The 21,961-nt window shown below is 41.2% G+C and overlaps 3 protein-coding genes and 1 long non-coding RNA gene across 4 annotated transcripts in view; 1 reads left to right on the forward strand and 3 right to left on the reverse strand.

Moving 5' to 3' along the window:
* The window catches only part of LOC125746672 (lysozyme C II-like), a 93,850-nt gene that overhangs the window by 69,647 nt on the left and 2,242 nt on the right, over positions 1 to 21,961 (reverse strand). The window lies entirely within an intron of this gene.
* On the forward strand, positions 5,381 to 21,752 carry LOC125746676 (uncharacterized). The gene is made up of 3 exons (XR_007399032.1): positions 5,381 to 6,382; positions 6,809 to 6,962; positions 21,310 to 21,752. It is a non-coding gene; the product is annotated as an uncharacterized LOC125746676 (long non-coding RNA).
* On the reverse strand, positions 8,319 to 10,390 carry LOC125746673 (lysozyme C II-like). The gene is made up of 4 exons (XM_049020971.1): positions 10,190 to 10,390; positions 9,870 to 10,031; positions 9,177 to 9,255; positions 8,319 to 8,927 (listed from the first exon to the last, which is right to left on the reverse strand). The coding sequence occupies exons 1-4, from the start codon at positions 10,320 to 10,322 to the stop codon at positions 8,861 to 8,863; spliced, it is 441 nt and encodes a 146-aa protein (XP_048876928.1). The 5' UTR covers positions 10,323 to 10,390; the 3' UTR covers positions 8,319 to 8,860.
* LOC125746675 (lysozyme C-like) lies at positions 18,167 to 19,787 on the reverse strand. The gene is made up of 4 exons (XM_049020973.1): positions 19,317 to 19,787; positions 19,010 to 19,168; positions 18,768 to 18,846; positions 18,167 to 18,579 (listed from the first exon to the last, which is right to left on the reverse strand). Exons 1-4 carry the CDS (start codon positions 19,447 to 19,449, stop codon positions 18,513 to 18,515), a joined length of 438 nt encoding a protein of 145 aa, XP_048876930.1. The 5' UTR covers positions 19,450 to 19,787; the 3' UTR covers positions 18,167 to 18,512.

A 21,961-nucleotide genomic window follows, 5' to 3' on the forward strand; every position in this document is an offset into this window, starting at 1 on the left:
CCACTACAATAGATACCACAACCATTTGATGTAGGTGTCTGGTGATTATTGCACCCCCAGCGGCTGTTGATCTGGAAGATGCCAAAGTTCATTGATTTGTGCTGTGGGCTGATGCCCATTTAGATAGACAGACTCAGGAATATGGCAAATCCAGACAAATTCAGAATGAACATTAGGAGGTAGTAAGTGGTCAATTGTAACAGGGAACAAAATTTGATCTGGGCATTCTCAAGTGACACAATCAGCCAATTGCCAAGAAATTTGTGTACTTACAGTTTGCCAGACCCATGTTAGCCATCCATTCCGGAAGCCTTGAGTGACTGATCAAATAGGAGAGTTTGAATTGTGATGTGTATGTGATATACCCACAAGTGGCTGGAAGAAAAGCTTCATCATCAATATCAGCAAGTCAGGCATGTTCTCACTCCTGCGCATTTTGATTCAGACCCCACAGCCTGCAGTGTACTGGCTCAGGTCGTGACCCTGGCAGTGATTCCGCCAGGCCAAAGACGAGGGCTTTGATTAGCACTATTAGATAATCATTAATTCTTATAAAAAGAAACACTTTTCTATTTCCTCATACTCATGCCAGGTGTGTGTTTAGGGCGTGTCCTTGAGTTTGACCAAATACGCTAAAACCCCTTAAAGGCCAAGGTAAGACGTGCAGGCATTTGCATGGAAAATTGTGTTACTGTATGACAGCAAAGTTTTGTAATGAATTGTTTTTTCCCCTCTGGGTAAAAAAGCTTTTGCAGTTAAGAACTTTGCAGTTAAAAATTTGTAAGGTTCCTTCATTAGTAGGTTAGTAAAGTTTGTTTATTTCAACCTAGGTCATGGGGTGGGGGGACTAGCCAACTTCCCCTGTTTGAAAGACCACAAACACTTTCATTGTGGAAGCATCTGGATGGGTCGGGGGGGGAAATAACCGCAAAGTTTGTTTGCATTTTGTATGTATTTTCAGACCAAATGCTTGACAACCGATTCATGTAATTGTTCTCGTACTTTAAAAATTATAGACTTATGGACACAACAATGAGTTTTGCTCAATACTGTACACATTTAGAAGAACTTGAGAAATCTTAAAATCTTCTCTAAAGGGCAATCGTTTTTTAAGCAGCATCAGAGGAAGGAAATACTCCACCTGCAAGTCAAATATCACGAGGCAGTTGTACAAGTGCAACGTCCTCTCTCAGTTTTATCCAAAGTCGCCGAATGAGCAATTAGAAGGATAAAAATCTTTCAGCATTAATGATCCTTTTGATGACTTCTGTATAATAAAAAGGACACTGAGTGGCATGTACAGTATCTGGATCTGGGACAGAGCCAGTTCATGTCATTGTGCACAAATTTGCTACCGGTAACCTCTTGTTAGCATGTTTTTGTAAATTTACTGCATTTGTATGCACAAATGTTCGGAGAGCCAGAAAATATGTTGTATGTTGTATTCCAGTTATTACTGAGATGCTGCAGCAATTGTAAACATAGCATTCAACATTCTTTCTTTAGGTTTCATTATGAATCTTGCACAGTTGTGAATTCCAGTGCATAATGCATAATGCTAGATTTTACAAAATGGGACCCAGAGAGGATGAGCAAATGCAGAAAGGTTAATATACTTTGTTGCATGGCTTTACAATCAAAATCATACAGACATTTAACAGAAATATTTAATAAATTTCATAGCTCTCGTTGGTACAGCACCCTTCTTTGGGTGGGGGTTACATGCTGTTTTGTCTTTGGTGAGTGTCAAGTGAGATATCAAGTGAAATGACTATGCCGAAAGTGGCCTAGTTTGATCCTACAGTGATGCTTCACTGCACTTGTTTTTTGTTCCTAAATAGTGATTTTAAAATATAAGATACAGTATACTGTGGCACTAGCATCACACAAAAATTATAAACAGGTACAGTAAATGATCTTGAAGAGGATTCTCCCTCCACCTCCAATCTTGACAGTCTCTCTCATTTGGACTCGGTCTTGACTACAGCTCTGGTGGGTAGCAGTGCTGCCTCACATCTTCACAGAGGGGGGTTTGAATCCTGCCTTGGCTCTCTGTGTGGAGTTTGCATTGTGGCCCCATGTGACGTGGCTGTATGCATGTACCCTGCGATGGCTGGCATTTCATCCAGGGTGTTTCCCCTGGATAAGCAGCTGAAAGATGCATTAAGCAACCAGCTTGCTGTAGATTTGTTCATTATCTAAATCTACAAAGTTTAGTAAGACTCTGGACAGGATGGTAGAAAATCAAATGACACAGCAATAAGTGGAAGGAATAGGAGCTTTATTTCTGAATGGGTGGATTTTTCAATATGGGAGGGAGGACACTGATTGGCACAAAGGAAAAAACAAACAAGAACACAGTGCCTATTGTCAGAACAGAGAATAAGGAACAGCTAGAACAAAATCAGCAGCTGGTAATAAGGCCTGACAATCTAACACATGGTTCTTGTCAACATTTAATCATATTTTTCTTTCCTTATTTTCTTTTAGAGAAGATTGTGAAATTATGACTCACTGGATGGATCAACTCACCTCCGAATTAAGTTAACTTTATGATGGATCAGAGAGCAAACAGCTTTCTGGTGGTAGTTTTCTCAGTACACTACAGGAAGTGTGCTTCAGACCCCACAGCCCACAAGGTATGAGCTCAGGTCTTTACCCTTGCAATTATTCCTCCAGGCCACCATGATGATCATCCATCCATCCATCCATTTTCCAAACCGCTAATCCTACTGGGTCACAGGGACCATGATGATCAAAATGACACAAATCAGATCCCAGGACTGCAATAAACATATAAAGCTGAAAACCTCTTCCCTATATCAGCTCAAATGCCGGTATGAATCATGAATCATCAGTATTACTTAAAAATGAACATAAACACTGAAAGATTTTTACCCTTCTAATTGCTCATTCGGTGACTTTGGATAAAACTCAGAGAGAACGTTGCACTTGTACAGCTGCCTCGTGATATTTGACTAGGACGTGGTTTGAGTTTTTCCTTCCTCTAATGCTATTTACAAAAACAATATTGCCCTTTAGGAGAGATTTTAAGATTTCTTAAGTTCTTCTAAATGTGTACAGTATTGAGCAAAACTCATTGTTGTGTCCGTAAGTCTATCATTTTTAAAGTACGAGAACAATTACATGCATAAGTTGTCAAGCATTTGGGTGGTGCAACTCTGATCTGAAAATACATACAAAATGTATAATATAACGCTATACATGTCCTTGAGTTTGACCAAGTACTATAGAACCCGTTATAGGCCAAGGTAAGATGTGCAGAAATTCACATGGAAAACTGTCATAAGAGCAAATGTTTGTAATGAACCCATAGCAGCATCCAGGGTTATGGGTCTTGCTGAAGGACCTGCAGATGTGGCAAAGCCAGGCTCAAAGTGGAGGCTAAGACCACTGAGCCACACCCCACCCCCAAAAAAGCACTTAACCTGTATGACCGGAGTTGTGACACTTGCATGGCAGAAGGAGCGAAGCTGATCTGAAGGTGTCCATTGGCTCTAACTTTAGGTGTTAATGTTAATGTGGTGTTTTTATTATCTCTAATATGAATATATCCATGTATTTCAAACCCTTTGAAGGGAAAGGAACATGATAAGAATTGTAATGTTCTTTGCCAGTTAAATTATTCATTTTAAAATGTAGCTGTCATGACACTTGAGTAAATGTGACAAGAGCATATGAAATATATATAATGGGATACATTAAATGGATTGTTCAGTGCGATTGTTTTATAATGAAGCAAAAATAAACCTAAAGTCAGCTGAATCCAGTAAGATTAAGATTTTTTTATGTATTTTGCGAAAAATGAAGTATTAGAAAGCAGTGAGGTGGAAAGATCAGAGGTTGGCAAGGACCATTTAAAAAAAATCTTTGATAAGCCATACTTCACCATGGGATGAATCGTTCATGTATTCTTGATTGCTGTTGCTAGGTTACACACAACATGGCCTATTACTGCCACCCATTGGATAAACATGTTAACTTCACTCTTTATTGATATGTCATTGTTCAAAGTGACAGCGACTGTTTAAATACAGTGAGGTCCATAAATATTGGGACATCGACACAATTCTAATCTTTTTGGCTCTATACACCACCACAATGGATTTGAAGTGAAACGAACAAGATGTGCTTTAACTGCAGACTTTCAGCTTTAATTTGAGGGTACTTACATACAAATCAGGTGAACGGTGTAAGAATTACAGCAGTTTGTATATCTGCCACCCACTTTTTAAGGGACCAAAAGTAATGGGACAATTGGCTGCTCAGCTGTTCCATGGCCAAGTGTGTGTCATTCCCTCATTATCTAATTTACAAGGAGCAGATAAAAGGTCTAGAGTTCATTTCAAGTGTGCTATTTGCATTTGGAATCCATTGCTGTCAACTCTCAATATGAGATGCAAAGACCTGTCACTATCAGTGAAGCAAACCGTCATTAGGCTGAAAAATAAAAACAAACCCATCAGAGAGATAGCAAATACATTAGGTGTAGCCAAATCAACTGTTTGGAACATTCTTAAAAAGAAAGATCGCACCGGTGAGCTCAGCAACACCAAAAGAGTTGCAAGACCATGGAAAACAACTGTGGTGGATGACCGAAGAAATCTTTCCCTGGTGAAGAAAAACCCCTTCAGAACAGTTGGCCAGATCAAGAACACTCTCCAGGAAGTAGGTGTATGTGTGTCAAGGTCAACAATCAAGAGAAGATTTCACCAGAGTGAATACAAAGGGTTCAACTAAAGATGTAAACCATTGGTGAGCCTCAAAAACAGGAAGGTCAGATTAGAGTTTGCCAAACAACATCTAAAAAAGCCTTTACAGTTCTGGAACAACATCCTATGGACAGATGAGACAAAGATCAACTTGTACCAGAGTGATGGGAAGAGAAGAGTATGGAGAAGGGAAGGAACTGCTCATGATCCAAAACATACCACCTCATCAGTGAAGCATGGTGGTGGTAGTGTCATGGCGTGGGCATGTATGGCTGCCACTGGAACTGGTTCCCTTGTATTTATTGATGATGTGACTGCTGACAAAAGCAGCAGGATGAATTCTGAAGTGTTTCGGGAAATATTATCTGCTCATATTCAGCCAAATGCTTCAGAACTCATTGGACGGTGCTTCATAGTGCAGATGGACAATGACCTGAAGCATACTGCGAAAGCAACCAAAGAGTTTTTTAAGGCAAAGAAGTGGAATATTATGCAATGGCCAAGTCAATCACCTGACCTGTATCCGATTGAGCGTGTATTTCACTTGCTAAAGACAAAACTGAAGGGGAAATGCCCCAAGAACAAGCAGGAACAGAAGACAGTTGCAGTAGAGGCCTGGTAGAGCATCATAAGAATGCTTATGATGCTCACATAAGAAGTATTACTAGAACTGCATTTTATCATCTACGGAACATAGCCAAGCTTCGTAAGATGCTCTCACTTAATGATGCAGAAAAACTAAAACATGCCTTCGTAAGTTCCAGACTGGATTACTGTAATGCCCTCCTATCGGGTTGCCCGTCTGGATCCTTGCATAAACTTCAGATGGTACAGAATGCTGCAGCCAGAGTTCTAACAAACACTAAAAAATTTGATCATATTACACCGGTCTTATCCTCTCTTCATTGGCTGCCAGTTAAGTCTCGAATTGACTATAAAATACTGCTATTAACTTATAAAGCACTAAATGGCCTTGCACCAGAATACCTTAGTAAACTGCTGACCACATACAACCCTCCACGCTTGCTTCGCTCTCAAGCCATGGGATATCTGTTAGTGCCTAGGGTAGAAAGAGCTACGGCAGGCTGCAGAGCTTTCTCCTACAAAGCTCCTCTGCTGTGGAATGGTCTTCCACCGGATGTGCGGGTTTCAGGTTCACTCTCAATATTCAAGTCCAGACTAAAAACACACCTGTTTAGTTTAGCGTATAGGGACACTAGTTCTAGCCCTAGCTAACTCTTCACTCCCAGTCAGACCTGTAGTGTGAGGTGTAGAGCTGGGTGGGGATCGGTGCCATTGACTTTGGATGAACTGGATTGTCAGTGCTGTCACTCTAGCTTTGCAATCTCTTGTGGAACTGGAGTGCTGACATTTCAGGGACTCCCCATGCCGGCATTCCCACTTGCCTCTCCCTCCTACTGATGCTGCCATAGCCATATCTGCCGGAGCTTGCAGATTGCACTTCATATTGTACTCACCTAGCTTTTAGCACTGCCAATAGCCTCCTCTACTATGCCTAATTGTACATTTTATTTCCCCTACTCCTCCTGGGGGGTGATGCCTGGAGACCTCAATCTATCAAGATATCCAGCACACCCGACCACCACCAGTGACGTCCCTGCATCCAGCTCGCCGTTCTGATCTTCCATGTATGACCCGCTGCCTTACCTCTGGTTGCCTGGCAATTGGAAGAAGACTCGGCTTCGGCATTGGCTTATCTTCCTTGCTCTCCTCTCTCTATTTGACTATCCCTGCCGGCCCCTGGAGGATGGGCTCCCCCTTTGAGTCTGGTCCCTCTCAAGGTTTCTTCCTTCTAGGGAGTTTTTCCTTGCCACTGTCGCCTATGGCTTACTCACTGGGGGCTTTGGGTGAGGATACTGTAAAGCGCTTTGAGACAATGTAATGTTGTGATAATGCGCTATATAAAAATAAATTTGTTGTTGTTGTTGTTATTGTCAGAACAGAGAATAAGGAACAGCTAGAACAAAATCAGCAGCTGGTAATAAGGCATGACAATCTGACACATGGTTCTTGTCAACATTTAATCATATTTTTCTTTCTCTATTCTGCTTTAGACAAGATTGTAAAATTATGACTCTCCTCACTGGATGGATCGACTCACCTCCGAATTAAGTTAACTTTATGATGGATCAGAGAGCAAACAGCTTTCTGGTGGTCGTCTTCTCAGTACACTACAGGAAGTGTGCTTCAGACCCCACAGCCCACAAGGTACGAGCTCAGGCCTTTACCCTTGCAATTATTCCTCCAGGCCACCATGATGATAAAAATGACACAAATCAGATCCCAGGACTGCAATAAACATGAAAAGCTGAAAACTTCTTCCCTATATCAGCTCAAAAACTGATATGAATGGGCGGAATCATCAGTATTACTTAAAAATGAACATAAACGCTGAAAGATTTTTATCCTTTTAATTGCTCATTCGGTGACGTTGGATAAAACTCAGAGAGAACGTTGCACTTGTACAGCTGCCTCGTGATATTTGACTAGGACGTGGTTTGAATTTTTCCTTCCTCTGATGCTATTTACAAAAAAAAGAAATTGCCCTTTAGGAGGGATTTTAAGATTTCTCAAATTTTTCTAAATGTTTACAGTACTGAGCAAAACTCATTGTTGTGTCCGTATGTCTATCATTTTTAAAGTACAAGAACAATTACATGCATAAGTCATAATGTCAAGCATTTGGGTGGTGCAACCCTTTGGTCTGAAAACACGTACAAAATGTATAATTGTCACGATCTGTCGAAGACGGGGAAGCAGGCTGGAGGCAGGCAAAGTTGGGCAAACGGGGATTTATTGGGTCGACGGGAAGCAGGAAACATCATACGCAGACTAACATCAATGACAGACCAGGAACTGAGGTAAGACACGGACTGAAATAGACAGCACACATGGATAATCAGGAGGGCGTGGCACACGTGTGCTTCCCTGATCGTACCCAGCTGTGTCTAGTTATTTTGCTCCGTCCTGTCTATTTCAGTCCGTGTCTTACCTCAGTTCCTCATCTGTCATTGATGTTAGTCTGTGTGAGATGTTTCCTTCAGCCTGTTACCCAAATAAATCCCTGTTTTCCCCGATCCTGCCTGCTTCCTGCCTATTTCCTGCCCGAGCGATTACCCACGTCACCGGCGAATGTGACAATAATATAACGCTACACATGTCCTTGAGTTTGACAAAGTACTATAGAACCCCTTACAGACCAAGGTAAGATGTGCAGAAATTCACATGGAAAACTGTCATAAGAGCAAATGTTTGTAATGAAACCCATAGCAGCATCCAGAGTTATGGGTCTTGCTGAAGGACCTGCAGATGTGGCAAAGCCAGGCTCAAAGCGGAGGCTAAGACCACTGAGCCACACCCCACCCCCAAAAAAGCACTTAACCTGTATGACTGGAGTTGTGACACTTGTACGGCAGAAGGAGCGAAGCTGGTCTGAAGGTGTCCATTGGCTCTAACTTTAGGTGTTAATGTTAATGTGGTGTTCCCATTATCTCCAATATGAATATATCCATGTATTTCAAACCCGTTGAAGTGAAAGGAACCTGATAAGAATTGTAATTTTCTTTGCCAGTTAAATTATTCATTATAAAATGTAGCTGTCATGACACTTGAGTAAATGTGACAAGATTAAAGAGTATGAAGTATGCAATGGGACACATTAAATGGATTGTTCACTGTGATTGTTTTATAATGAAACCAAAATAAACCTAAAGTCAGCTGAATCCAGTAAGATTAACATTTTTTAATGTATTTTGGGAAAAATTAAGTATTAGAAAGCAGTGAGGTGGAAAGATCAGAGCACCATTTAAAAAAAAAATCTTTGATAAGCCATACTTCACCATGGGATGAATCATTCATGTATTCTTGATTGCTGTTGCTAGGTTACATACACCATGGCCTATTACTGCCACCCACTGGATAAACATGTTACCCTCACTCTTTATCGATATATTATTGTTCAAAGGGACAGTGACTGTTCAAATATGTTTAAGAAAGTCTGATCATTTCCATACAGTGGCCCCATAAGTGGTTTGAAGAAAATATTCATCTTCAGTATCAGCAAGTAGTCCCACGACGGGCATGTTCTGGCTCCTGGGCGTTTTGATTCAGACCCCACAGCCTGCAGTGTACTGCCTCAGGTCGCCACCCCGGCAGTGATTCCGCCAGGCCACCCTGATGGCCGATATGACACAAATTAGCAAAGGGACAATGGAACATAATTCAGAGGTTTGTCAGAACAGCAATAATAATGCAAATTCTACCTTAGTGTGGCAGAAGAAGCTCACTGTGTTACCCAAGTACCAGACAATAATACTTGAATATATACAGTAATGTGTGGGACTCCGTACCCGCATAATTCAGAAAGACAATAAAAACTGAACATTGTTCCACCAGTTGTGCTAATCAAACACTAGCTCTTACCAGGCTGCCATCCCTTTGGGGTGGCTGACCATAAGCTTGGCACACTTGATGGCAACGTCAATGTTGTCAGTCAGCAGTTCTGCAGGAGAATGACCAGGGGACCATGTTGCCAGTCAGGTCTTTGAAGGTGTAATGTACACATGCATCTTTGATTATTCAGCAGACAATCCAAAGCAACATATATTTGAGAAAGCAACCGGCCCCTAGAGTAACTGGGAATAAGGGCCTTGCACATGAGTGGTGAAATCACTCTACCATCCTCATGATTTGAACCAGCAACCTTCCAAACTCAGCATCCTAACCCAGTGCGCCACACTCTGGCCCATGCCCTGCAGTCAAATAGTTTCATGTTATTCACACATTTACCCACATATACGGGGCTGAGCTTTTCTCATTCTTAGAAGTAACTAGAGTCACATGTGGGGGAATTTTAAAAGTGTACTAAAATGAGAGCCTTTTTATAATTTGACCACACAAGCCTTTCAGGGAGCCCTGTGTGTCAAGTGCCCCATTTCTCATACTTTTGGCATTAAGTTTCAATGATCTCAGACAGAATGGGGTACAATAGACTTCAGGGTCCGCTGTGACTGTGTACTGGGTAAGTGAATAGACGATGGATGGATGGATGAATGAATGAATTAATGACATACCACCCTTCTAATCCTACTGCACATGATGAATGTCTTTACTTACGGTTACAATTGATGCCACAGCCATTCTTGGCACGAGAGGTTTTAAAGTCATTGCACCACCAGCGACTGTTAATCTGGAAAATGCCATAATCCGTTGATCCATGAGGGTTTTTGTGGGTGGCTGCAGTGTTGTAGTCTGACTCCCATTTAGCCATACAGACCCCTGGGAAATGGCAAAGACAGACGAATTCAGAATGTGAACATGAACATACAGTAACTGGTCAACTGTACCTTTCAACAAGATTTGACATTGGCGTCCCAAAAATGATGCAGTTAGCCAGCTGACATGTAAGATGTATATAGATGAATTTGTATACTTACAGTTTGCCAGACTGTACCCTTTATATCCATCCATTCCTGAAGCCTTGAGCTTCTGTGCCAAATCACATCGGGTGAAAATTTTGCCATTTGCCACGGCCAAAAGGCCGAAAACAAGAAAGAGAACAGCTTTCATTCTGGAAGTAGTAAAGCTCTCCGTGTAAGTCAGTGTAAAATGGTAAAGTCCCTCAAGTGATGCCCCAATATATAGGCTGTGATTTGCACAGTCAAATAATCATTATTTATGATACTATTCTGTTTCCTCATACTACAGAGCCAAAACATTTCTCTCAAATGTCAGGAATGTGGCCCTAATATAATGCCATAGACACATACTTGGCATGAGTATGAGGAAATAGAATATCCACAAAGTTTGTATGCATTTTCAGACCAAAGGGTTGCACCACTCAAATGCTTGAGAACTGATGCTTGTAATTGTTCTCATACTTTAAAAATGATAGCCTTACGGACACAACAATGAGTTTTGCTCAATACTGTACACCTCATATGTCAAACTCAAGGATCTAATGTGGCTGAGAGTGAATCTCCACAACACAGAACCTTACCCCAAACATAAACAATGTTACCAATAAAAGACGTCATACATCCAGCTCTGACAGAATGGCACAAGAGCAACGAAAATGGAATGTTTGAATTTGTTATTATTTTAACTTTCACTTAAACGCAAAATTTTTATTTATATTTTCAGATTTTTGCCGCATATTCATATTCGGAATTTTGACAGGAGATATTTTTACGGAGAGCAAAATATTGTTATTTTAAGTTTAAGTTTATTTATTTTGGAATAATATTGTATCCTGTCTGTTTCGAGTCATATTTATATTCAAAAAAAATGTTTAGTTTTAGTCTCTTCAATAAATGTTTATCCTGTTCAGCCTGCGACCTAAAGTGTGCTTTGAGTTTTGGCCCCCTGTGTGATTGAGTTTGACACCCCTGCTGTACACATTATGAAGAACTTAAATCTAAGGGCTGTAATACTCCAGTTCAGTCTTAGGATGGTTCTCTGTTGTCTTGGACTTGTCTCAGTCTCGTTGGTATTAGCACCTGGACTTGTCTCAGTCTTGGCCTTTGGTTCCTTCAAATATTCTAATTGGTCTTGACTGAGTGCAGCTGCGTTTATTTTATTTTTTTAATCCACTTCTGTTCTGAACATTTGCATGTTGCTGTACATGCTGCCTGTCCCTGCATCTTCAGCACCAGTTGAAAGAGTTTTTAGTGCTGGAGGAATTTCATATGAGGCCCCATAGAGCAAATCCAGGATCAGAAATGCTCTCCTCTCATGTTTCTCAGGCAAGTAGTATGTACAGTTTGCGGATTAGGGACAGCGTCAGTTCATGTCATTCTGCACTAAATTTGCTACCGGTAATCCTCTAATAGCATGTTTTTGTAAATTTATTGCCCTGTAAGCACAAATATTCCAAGAGCCAAAAAATATGTTGTATGTTGTATTTCAGTTATTACTGAGATGCTGCAGCAATTGTAAACATAGCATTCAACATTCTTTCTTTAGGTTTCATTATGAATCTTGCACAGTACCTTCATTGTTAAATTACATAAATAGTAACACATTTGGTCATCGGTGCCCAATCACATTCTTTTGGGTGGGGTGGTGATGATGTCCTAAAGATACATCATATAATATGTTTTTCAGTAGTGCTGATTTAACAAAACTTCTGATTCAAATAAGCAGTCAGCTACCTATTCAAGCCTTGAGCTGAATGTATCACATTTGGTTCATCACAATGAGGAAAAATACCACGAGTGTCTGGCTGCAGAAGGGGCCTGACAGCGCGTGTCCCCTGTCAAGCCCCTTCCACTCTCAAGCCCCTACGTCATTTCCGTTAAAACGACAGATTATCCGGAAATTCCGAGGTGACGATCTCCCATTCAAACATGGCTGCCTCCATGAACACGCTGTTGTGTGTTGTTGCTTTATATTTCAGCAGATTTGGAGAGAGATTATTTTTTCCAAGAGACAAACAAACAATCCGTCCTGTGGACAAATCCGTCTTGACAAACCCCAATACGTAATTTCTGTTTAAACGAGGGAATACGTCTCAAACCTGAACAATATAGTTGTACATATGTGTGTGTAAATAAATGTAGTGCTACTGTATGTGTTATTATTGTGAGACATCAGACTATAGCTAATATGTACTTAAATCATTATTTTCTTGTGCCATATTTATTCCGTCAAATATTGTACTTTAATAATGTCAGCATTTCAATGTTTATACGGAAACTTTTAAGTCATAATCTAATAAACATGTTTTGTGCGTTATTGGTTATTGACAAAACGTATTTGTTTTACCCAAGATATGTGCCCAAGTAATAACATCATTTTAATAACGATGTCTAGAGTCCAGTGTTCCAACATAGATTTAGAGTGTAGTGTGCCTAAATAGCTAATTAGAACTTTCTTACCGTGTATTACACTATATATCACATATTAATACATACCTCAATATTATGTAAACATATGACGAAGTCATTTTTTAATAAAAAAACAAATAAAAATATTTTTAATTATATTGTGAAGACAATAATATAATGTGAAGTTGAAACAGTTGCGTAATTGCCTAATTTAAATAAACGATTGCCAGTAAAAAGTTGTGCTTTGGTACTGGCCATAATACAATATTTTTACTATGTAAATTTTTTTCTAAGGAGCCGATGAGAATTAAATTTCTACAAGAAAAACTACTATTCTAGTTATATAGAAACTATGTTGTTTTTAATAATAAAAAAATCCTCACAAAACAGCAAAAGGTTTATTTTTCAAACCAAACAGGATGTCAACAGAATACAGTATAAAACACTTAAATATATGAACTACTTTATGAAATGACAACAAATACTATATACAAATAACAGATCTTTGAAAATATACAATAATTTACAGTACTGCTGTCACGCGCGTGCGGTGCGGGTGAGGCGCAAGGACGGGGCGACGAGCAAAGAGGCAGGCGAGCCGGCAAGATCAGGGCAAACGGGGATTTATTAAACTGACGAGGACTAGGGAACATCGCACGAATACGCTCACAAGGTAATAACCACAATGACAGACAATGGACTCAGGCAAGGCACGGACTGAAATACACAGGACTGATCAAATTAACTAGACACAGCTGGGTACAATCGGGAGAAAACACGTGGGTAATCAGGGGGCGTGGCACACAGGAGGAGCGGGCCGGGCATGACAACTGCAATCAGTGATTAAGGATTTTTCACTAAAAACAGATGCATATATATGACTAATATAAAAAATAACTGACATCGGGTGCGGAGAAGCAGGCGAAGGGAGCCGTGAATGCGAATAAACGGGGTTTAATCAGGGTAAAAAGGGAATCACAGGGAACAAGGCACGTAGCAACAACAACGACAGATCTGGAGAATGAAATAGAACACACTGAAATACACAAGACAAACAAGATCAAACAGGAAAGCTGGTAACAAGCGGGATTCACACGAGATAAATGAAGTGGGCGTGGTCCACGAGGTCTGAACGATCGGTTGTGACAATAACAATGTACTGTACAGTGAACCTACTACGCTAAACCACAAAACACGATTAAGCTCTTGTCGGCTGTGTTTTCTAAAAACAAATGCATGTCTTTGAAACATTTGAAAATTGAAAAAAAGGGATAGACAATGGTATCTTTCTCTTCTTCAGTGTAATATTCAGTTATGAAGTCCATCTTGCCACTCCTGATAACGGTAAGTCACGTCGGAGTCACGTCGTCTTGCCTCTCTATATATTTGTATATACAGTAGCTGAGATGACTATAAAGTTTACTTTGTCTTTGGCTGACTTTTTTATGTGACCGAGCACTACTCTTAGGACTTTTTTAAGGTAAACATGAGTTGCCTGTACTAAGGCGATGAGTTCAACACAGGCGTATTTCGATGTGATAATTAATTTTTAAATAGTTAAGTCATACATTCCACGACTTCAGAATTATCCGCACGACAAGATGGATTCTTATAGCTCGCGACAAGAAGATTTGTCGTTCGAACGGAAATGACGTAGGGGCTTGAGAGTGGAAGGGGCCTGACAGAGGACACGCGCTGTCAGGCCCTTCTGCAGCCAGATGCCTCTCAAAAATACACTCACTGACCAATTTATTAGGTACACCTTGTTAGTACTGGGTTGGTTCCCCTTTTGCCTTCAGAACTGCCTTAATCCTTCGTGGCATAGATTCAACAAGGTACTGGAAACATTCCTCAGAGATATTGGTCCATATTGACATGACAGCATCACACAGTTGTTGCAGATTTGTCGGCTGCACATCTATGATGCGAATCTCCCGTTCCACCACATGCCAAAGGTGCTTTATTGGATTGAGATCTGGTGACTGTGGAGGCCATTTGAGTACAGTGAACTCATTGTCATGTTCAAGAAACCAGTCTGAGATGATTCGAGCTTTATTACATGGTGAATGATCCTGCTGGAAGTAGCCATCAGAAGATGGGTACACTGTGGTCATAAAGGGATGGACAAGGTCAGCAATAATACTCAGGTAGGCTGTGGCGTTGCAACGATGATTAATTAGTACTAAGGGGCCCAAAGTGTACCAAGAAAATGTCCACCACACAATTACACCACCACCACCAGCCTGAACCGTTGATACAAGGCAGGATGGATCCATGCTTTCATGTTGCTGATGCCAAATTCTGACCCTACCATCCGAATGTCACGGCAGAAATCGAGACTCATCAGACCAGGCAACATTTTTCCAATCTTCTATTGTCCAATTTTGGTGAACCTATGCGAATTGTAGCCTCAGTTTCCTGTTCTTTGCTGACAGGAGAGGCACCCGGTGTGGTCTTCTGCTGCTGTAGCCCATCTGCCTCAAAGTTCGACATGTTGTGCGTTCGGAGATGCTCTTCTGCATACCTTGGTTGTAACGAGCGGTTATTTGAGTTACTGTTGACTTTCTATCAGCTCGAACCACTCTGGCCATTCTCCTCTGACCTCTGGCATCAACAAGGCATTTTCGCCCACAGAACTGCCGCTCACTGGATGTTTTCCCTTTTTTGGACCATTCTCTGTAAACCCTAGAGATGGTTGTGCGTGACAATCCCAGAATATCAGCAGTTTCTGCAATACTCAGACCAGCCTGTCTGGCACCAACAACCATGCCACGTTCAAAATCACTTAAATCACCTTTCTTCCCCATTCTGAAGCTCGGTTTGAACTGCAGCGGTTCGTCTTGACCATGTCAACATGCCTAAATGCATTGAGTTGCCACCATGTGATTGGCTGATCAGTAATTTGTGTCAACGAGCAGTTGGACAGGTGTGCCATCATACAGTTAACTAAGTGATTCGGAGGTGAATCGATCCATTGAGTGAGGAGAGTCAATACAATCTACTCAGTCCAACGTGTTCCTCTCCTGCTTCCCTGCTCCATGCACCCAGTCTGACAGAATAACATCTTCCTAGGGGCTGCTCTGATCTCCGCTCCTTCCCCTGCCAGATGTCGGGAAACGCTCCTCCTGATTCTGGACCCAGCAGTGTTCAGCCCTGCCATGACCACTGCTGCTTTGCACAAGCGGGAGTCTGATGCTTGCATTGCTGCCGCTTCCTTTCCAGCACCAGCCGCTCACCCCTTTCTAGGGACGTGCCTGGCTCTTAAAGGGGCCAGGTCGGTTGGGGATGCCGTCTCCCGGGTCCCCAAGATCCCTAAACGGGCAACGCTGACTGCCAAGGCCCTGCTCCGCCCTCCGTGATTCCTGAACCCCCAGAGTTTCCTGCTCTGCCTGTCCCTGCTCAGCCCGTTCCTGTGGCCCCTGCTCTGCCTGTCCTTGAGGCTTCTGCCCCGCCCGACCCTGAGGCTCCTGCTCCATCTGTTCCTGAGCCTACAGAGGTTCCTGCCCACTGGGGTCTCTGTCCACATGCTTGGCACATGCGATGGCTACGTCAGTGCTGGATTCTAGAATTGTAGCAATCTCTGAGAAAATACATGCAAAATGTAAAGTCCCTCCAGCGATGCCCCACTGTAAAGACGAGGGCTTTGATTAGCACTGTTAGATAATCATTCATTTCTTATAAAGAGAAACATTCTTCTATTTCCTCATACTCATGCCAGGTGTGTGTTTAGGGCGTGTCCTTGAGTTTGACCAAATACGCTAAAACCCCTTAAAGGCCAAGGTAAGACATACAGGCATTTGCATAGAAAAGTGTGTTACTGTATGACAGCAAAGTTTTGTAATGAATTGTTTTTTTCCCCTCTGGGTAAAAAAGCTTTTGCAGTAAAGAACTTTGAAGTTAAAAACTTGTAAGGTTTCTTTGTTAGTAGGTTAGTAAAGTTTGTTTATTTCAACCTAGGTTATGGGGTGGGGGGACAAGCCAACTTCTCCTGTTTGAAAGACCACAAACACTTTTGATGTGGAAACATCTGGATGGGTCGACTTACTGGAAATCGCCTTTTACAAAATCCCTCTGTATTGTGGGGGGGGGGGGGGGGGGCAAAGTTTGCAATTTTAAAAGTAAAACAAGGAATATGCTAGTTCCTTATACTGTTCTTCCACAGTGGCAGGAAATAAGTGAAGGACTGATTTTGTACCACAGACCTAGAATCACAAAAACATTGTATTGGGGAATAACTGCAAAGTTTGTTTGCATTTTGTATGTATTTTCAGACCGAAGGGTTGCACCACCTAAATGCTTGACAACCGATTCATGTAATTGTTCTTGTACTTGTACGGACACAACAATGAGTTTTGCACAATACTGTACACATTTAGAAGAACTTGAGAAATCTTAAAATCTCCTCTAAAGGCCAATATTTTTTTGAGCAGCAGCAGAGGAAGGAAAAGCTCAAACCACGTGCTAGTCAAATATCACGAGGCAGCTGTACAAGTGCAACGTCCTCTCTGAGTTTTACTCAAAGTCGGCGAATAAGCAATTAGAAGGATAAAAATCTGTCAGCATTAATGATCCTTTTGATGACTTCTGTATATTAAAAAGGACACCGAGTGGCATGTACAGCATCTTGTTCTGGGACAGAGCCAGTTCATGTCATTGTGCATAAATTTGCTACCAGTAACCTCTTGTTAGCATGTTTTTCTAAATTTACTGCATTTGTATGCACAAATGTTCGGAGAGACAGAAAATATGTTGTATGTTGTATTCCAGTTATTACTGAGATGCTGCAGCAATTGTAAACATAGCATTCAACATTCTATCTTTCTTTAGGTTTCATTATGAATCTTGCACAGTTGTGAATTCCAGTGCATAATGCATAATGCTAGATTTTACAAAATGGGACCCAGAGAGGATGAGCAAATGCAGAAAGGTTAATATACTTTGTTGCATGGCTTTACAATCAAAATCATACAGACATTTAACAGAAATATTTTATAAATTTCATAGCTCTCATTGGTACAGCACCCTTCTTTGGGTGGGGGTTACATGCTGTTTTGTCTTTGGTGAGTGTCAAGTGAGATATCAAGTGAAATGACTATGCCGAAAGTGGCCTAGTTTGATCCTACAGTGATGCTTCACTGCACTTGCTTTTTGTTCCTAAATAGTGATCTTAAAATAGAAGTATACTGTGGCTCTAGCATCACACACAAATTATAAACAGGTACAGTAAGTGATCTTGAAGAGGATTCTCCCTCCACCTCCAATCTTGACAGTCTCTCTCATTTGGACTCGGTCTTGACTACAGCTCTGGTGGGTAGCAGTGCTGCCTCACATCTTCACAGAGGGGGGTTTGAATCCTGCCTTGGCTCTCTGTGTGGAGTTTGCATTGTGGCCCCATGTGACGTGGCTGTATGCATGTGCCCTGCGATGGCTGGCATTTCATCCAGGGTGTTTCCCCTGGATAAGCAGCTGAAAGATGCATTGAGCAACCAGCTTGCTGTAGATTTGTTCATTATATAAATCTACAAAGTTTAGTAAGACTCTGGACAGGATGGTAGAAAATCAAATGACACAGCAATAAGTGGAAGGAATAGGAACTTTATTTCTGAATGGGTGGATTTTTCAATATGGGAGGGAGGACACTGATTGGCACAAAGGAAAAAACAAACAAGAACACAGTGCCTATTGTCAGAACAGAGAATAAGGAACAGCTAGAACAAAATCAGCAGTTGGTAATAAGGCATGACAATCTGACACATGGTTCTTGTTTTAATCATATTTTTCTTTCTCTATTCTGCTTTAGACAAGATTGTAAAATTATGACTCTCCTCACTGGATGGATCAATTCACCTCCGAATCACTTAGTTAATTGTATGATCAGACAGCAAACAGCTTTCTGGTGGTAGTCTTCTCAGTACACTACAGGAAGTGTGCTTCAGACCCCACAGCCCGCAACATACGAGCTCAGGTCTTTACCCTTGCAATTATTCCTCCAGGCCACCCTGATGATCAAAATGACACAAATCAGATCCCATGACTGCAGTAAACATGTAAAGCTGAAAACCTCTTCCCTATATCAGCTCAAATGCCGGTATGAATGGGCGGAATCCATGTACTGTAAAAGGCTATGTTACTCATCAGATTCAGCTAAACCTCATGCTAGCCAGACAGGGACAGTATACATTCTTACCAAGCTGATATGCCATTGGGATCTCTGACCACACGCTTGGCGCACTGGATGGCTACGTCAATGTTGTCAGTTAGCAGTGCTGCAAAAAGTTATACATTTGAAGGTACAGTACAAATGAAAATGTGAGCTTATGAAACACAAAGTCTTCCATCTCTCATGCTCATTATTGAAACCTGGCTGGTTGTTTCGGATCATGAGCTTTCACTCTACCCATTTGTATCTGATGAGGCTTCTCTACTCACCACTACAATCGATACCACAACCATTTGATGTAGGTGTCTGATGATTATTGCACCACCAGCGACTGTTGATCTGGAAAATTCCATAATCCTTTGATCCATCAGAGTTTCGGTTGATGGTTGCGGTGTTGTAGTCTGACTCAAATTTAGCCAAACAGACCCCTGGGAAATGGCAAAGACAGAATGTGAACGTGAACAGACAGTAACTGGTCAACTGTACCTTTCAACAAGATTTGACATTGGCGTCCCAAAAATAATGCAGTTAGCCAGCTGACATGTAAGATGTATTTAGATGAAGTTGTATACTTACAGTTTGCCAGACTGTACCCTTTATATCCATCCATTCCTGAAGCCTTGAGCTTCCGTGCCAAATCACATCGGGTGAAAATTTTGCCATTTGCCACGGCCAAAAGGCCGAAAACAAGAAAGAGAACAGCTTTCATTCTGGAAGTAGTAAAGCTCTCCGTGTAAGTCAGTGTAAAATGGTAAAGTCCCTCAAGTGATGCCCCAATATATAGGCTGTGATTTGCACAGTCAAATAATCATTTATTTCTCATACTATTGTATTTCCTCATACTTATGCCAGGTGTGTGTTTATGGCGTGTCCTTGAGTTTGACCAAATACAGTAAAACCCCTTAAAGGCCAAGGTAAGACGTGCAGGCATTTGCATGTAAAAGTGAGTTATGACAGCAAAGTTTTGTAATGAATTGTTTTTTCCCCTCTGGGTAAAAAAGCTTTTGCAGTAAAGAACTTTGAAGTTAAAAACTTGTAAGGTTTCTTTGTTAGTAGGTTAGTAAAGTTTGTTTATTTCAGCCTAGGTTATGGGGTGGGGGGACTAGCCAGTTTCTCCTGTTTGAAAGACCACAAACACTTTCAGTGTGGAAACATTTGGATGGGTCGACTTACTGGAAATCGCCTTTTACATAATACCTCTGTATTGTAAGGAATGGGGCAAAGTTTGCAATTTTAAAAGTAAAACAAGGAATATGCTAGTTCCTTATACTGTTCTTCCACAGTGGCAGGAAATAAGTGAAGGACTGATTTTGTACCACAGGCCTAGAATCACAAAAACATTGTATTACTAGGAGAGATTTTAAGATTTCTCAAGTTCTTCTAAATGTTTACAGTATTGAGCAAAACTAATTGTTGTGGCCGTAAGTCTGTCATTTTTAAAGTACAAGAACAACTACATGCATAATTGGGGGCAGTGTGTAGCTCTGTGGGCTAAGCCTGTGTGCGTGTAATCAGAAGGTCACAGGTTCAAAGCCAGCCTCAGCCTGCGGGTCCTTGAGCGAGACCCTTAACCCCCAGCTCCGTGGGCACCACTACAGGTGGCAGGCCTATGCAGACAACTTAGTCCATGAAAAAAGAACAAGTTGAGGAAGGTGTAAAGACAATTTCCCTACAGGGATCAAGTATTGATTATTATTATAAGTTGTCAAGCATTTGGGTGGTGCAACCCTTTGGTCTGAAAATATGTACAAAATGTATAATATAATGCCATACGTGTCCTTGAGTTTGACCAAGTACTCTAGAACCCCTTATAGGCCAAGGTAAGATATGCAGAGATTCACATGGAAAACTGTGTCATAAGAGCAAAGATTTGCAATGAAGGTTTTTTCTTATAGGTAAAAAAGTTTTTGCAGTTAGGAACTTTGCAGTTAAGACGTTGCTGTCACACTTACCCCTGATTAACAAAACAGGGAATTTAGCCTATTCTGGGTTGGATTCAATTCTTCTTATGTTCAGTATAGATTGTTTTATATGTAATGCAATTTGAATGATTGTCTTTTTTTGTGGCATGAGTAGGTAGATTGGGTTTGCAGGTTTAAAGGATGGTTTACAGGATAATAGGAGTTTAGGGTATAAAAAATGGTTGGAAGGCAGTGTAGGGGTGAACAGGTTAGGCTGGATGTCAAAGGTTGAATCCTATCCATCCTGTCTGGTTGTATTTTTTCCTCCTCCATTGTGGTGAGCTTATTTCTTATTATTCTTGCACCAGTAAACGGCATAAGTTTCTTTAAAACACCTTGGACCTTGGATCTCTTTGCTCTTTTTCAATCACTCTATACACACCAATGCTGTTGGGTCATCAGCATTGATGGCCAGAATGGTGTTATCATCTAACCCTACACCCTGCTTCCGGCAGTGTTGGGACTGTTTGTCTCAAAGGCCAGGGGGCAAAAAACCTGGTGTGATGGATGGGTTGAGGTCTTCTATCACACACCTTGTCCTGGTGATGATGATGATGATGATAATTGATTCATAAGGGGAAATTCTCTTTATCCTCCCTCAACTGCAGGTGAGAGGAGGCTTGAAGGCAAAGAGCAGCCACCCATAGCAGCATCCAGGGTTATGGGTCTTGCTGAAGGACCTGCAGATGTGGCAAAGCCAGGCTCAAAGCGGAGGCTAAGACCACTGAGGCACACCCCACCCCCAAAAAAGCACTTAACCTGTATGACCGGAGTTGTGACACTTGCATGGCAGAAGGAGCGAAGCTGGTCTGAAGGTGTCCATTGGCTCTAACTTTAGGTGTTAATGTTAATGTGGTGTTTTCATTATCTCTAATATGAATATATTCATGTATTTCAAACCCTTTGAAGGGAAAGGAACCTGATAAGAATTGTAATGTTCTTTGCCAGTTAAATTATTCATTATAAAATGTAGCTGTCATGACACTTGAGTAAATGTGACAAGAGCATATGAAGTATATACAGGCATAACGGGACACATTAAATGGATTGTTCACTGTGATTGTTTTATAATGAAGCAAAAATAAACCTAAAGTCAGCTGAATCCAGTAAGATTAAAAATTTTTATGTATTTTGGGAAAAATTAAGTATTAGAAAGCAGTGAGGTGGAAAGATCAGAGCACCATTTAAAAAAAAATCTTTGATAAGCCATACTTCACCATGGGATGAATCGTTCATGTATTCTTGATTGCTGTTGCTAGG

This window comes from Brienomyrus brachyistius, chromosome 7, assembly GCF_023856365.1.
Source record: "Brienomyrus brachyistius isolate T26 chromosome 7, BBRACH_0.4, whole genome shotgun sequence".
In the NCBI taxonomy this organism is placed as follows: Eukaryota; Metazoa; Chordata; class Actinopteri; order Osteoglossiformes; family Mormyridae; genus Brienomyrus; species Brienomyrus brachyistius.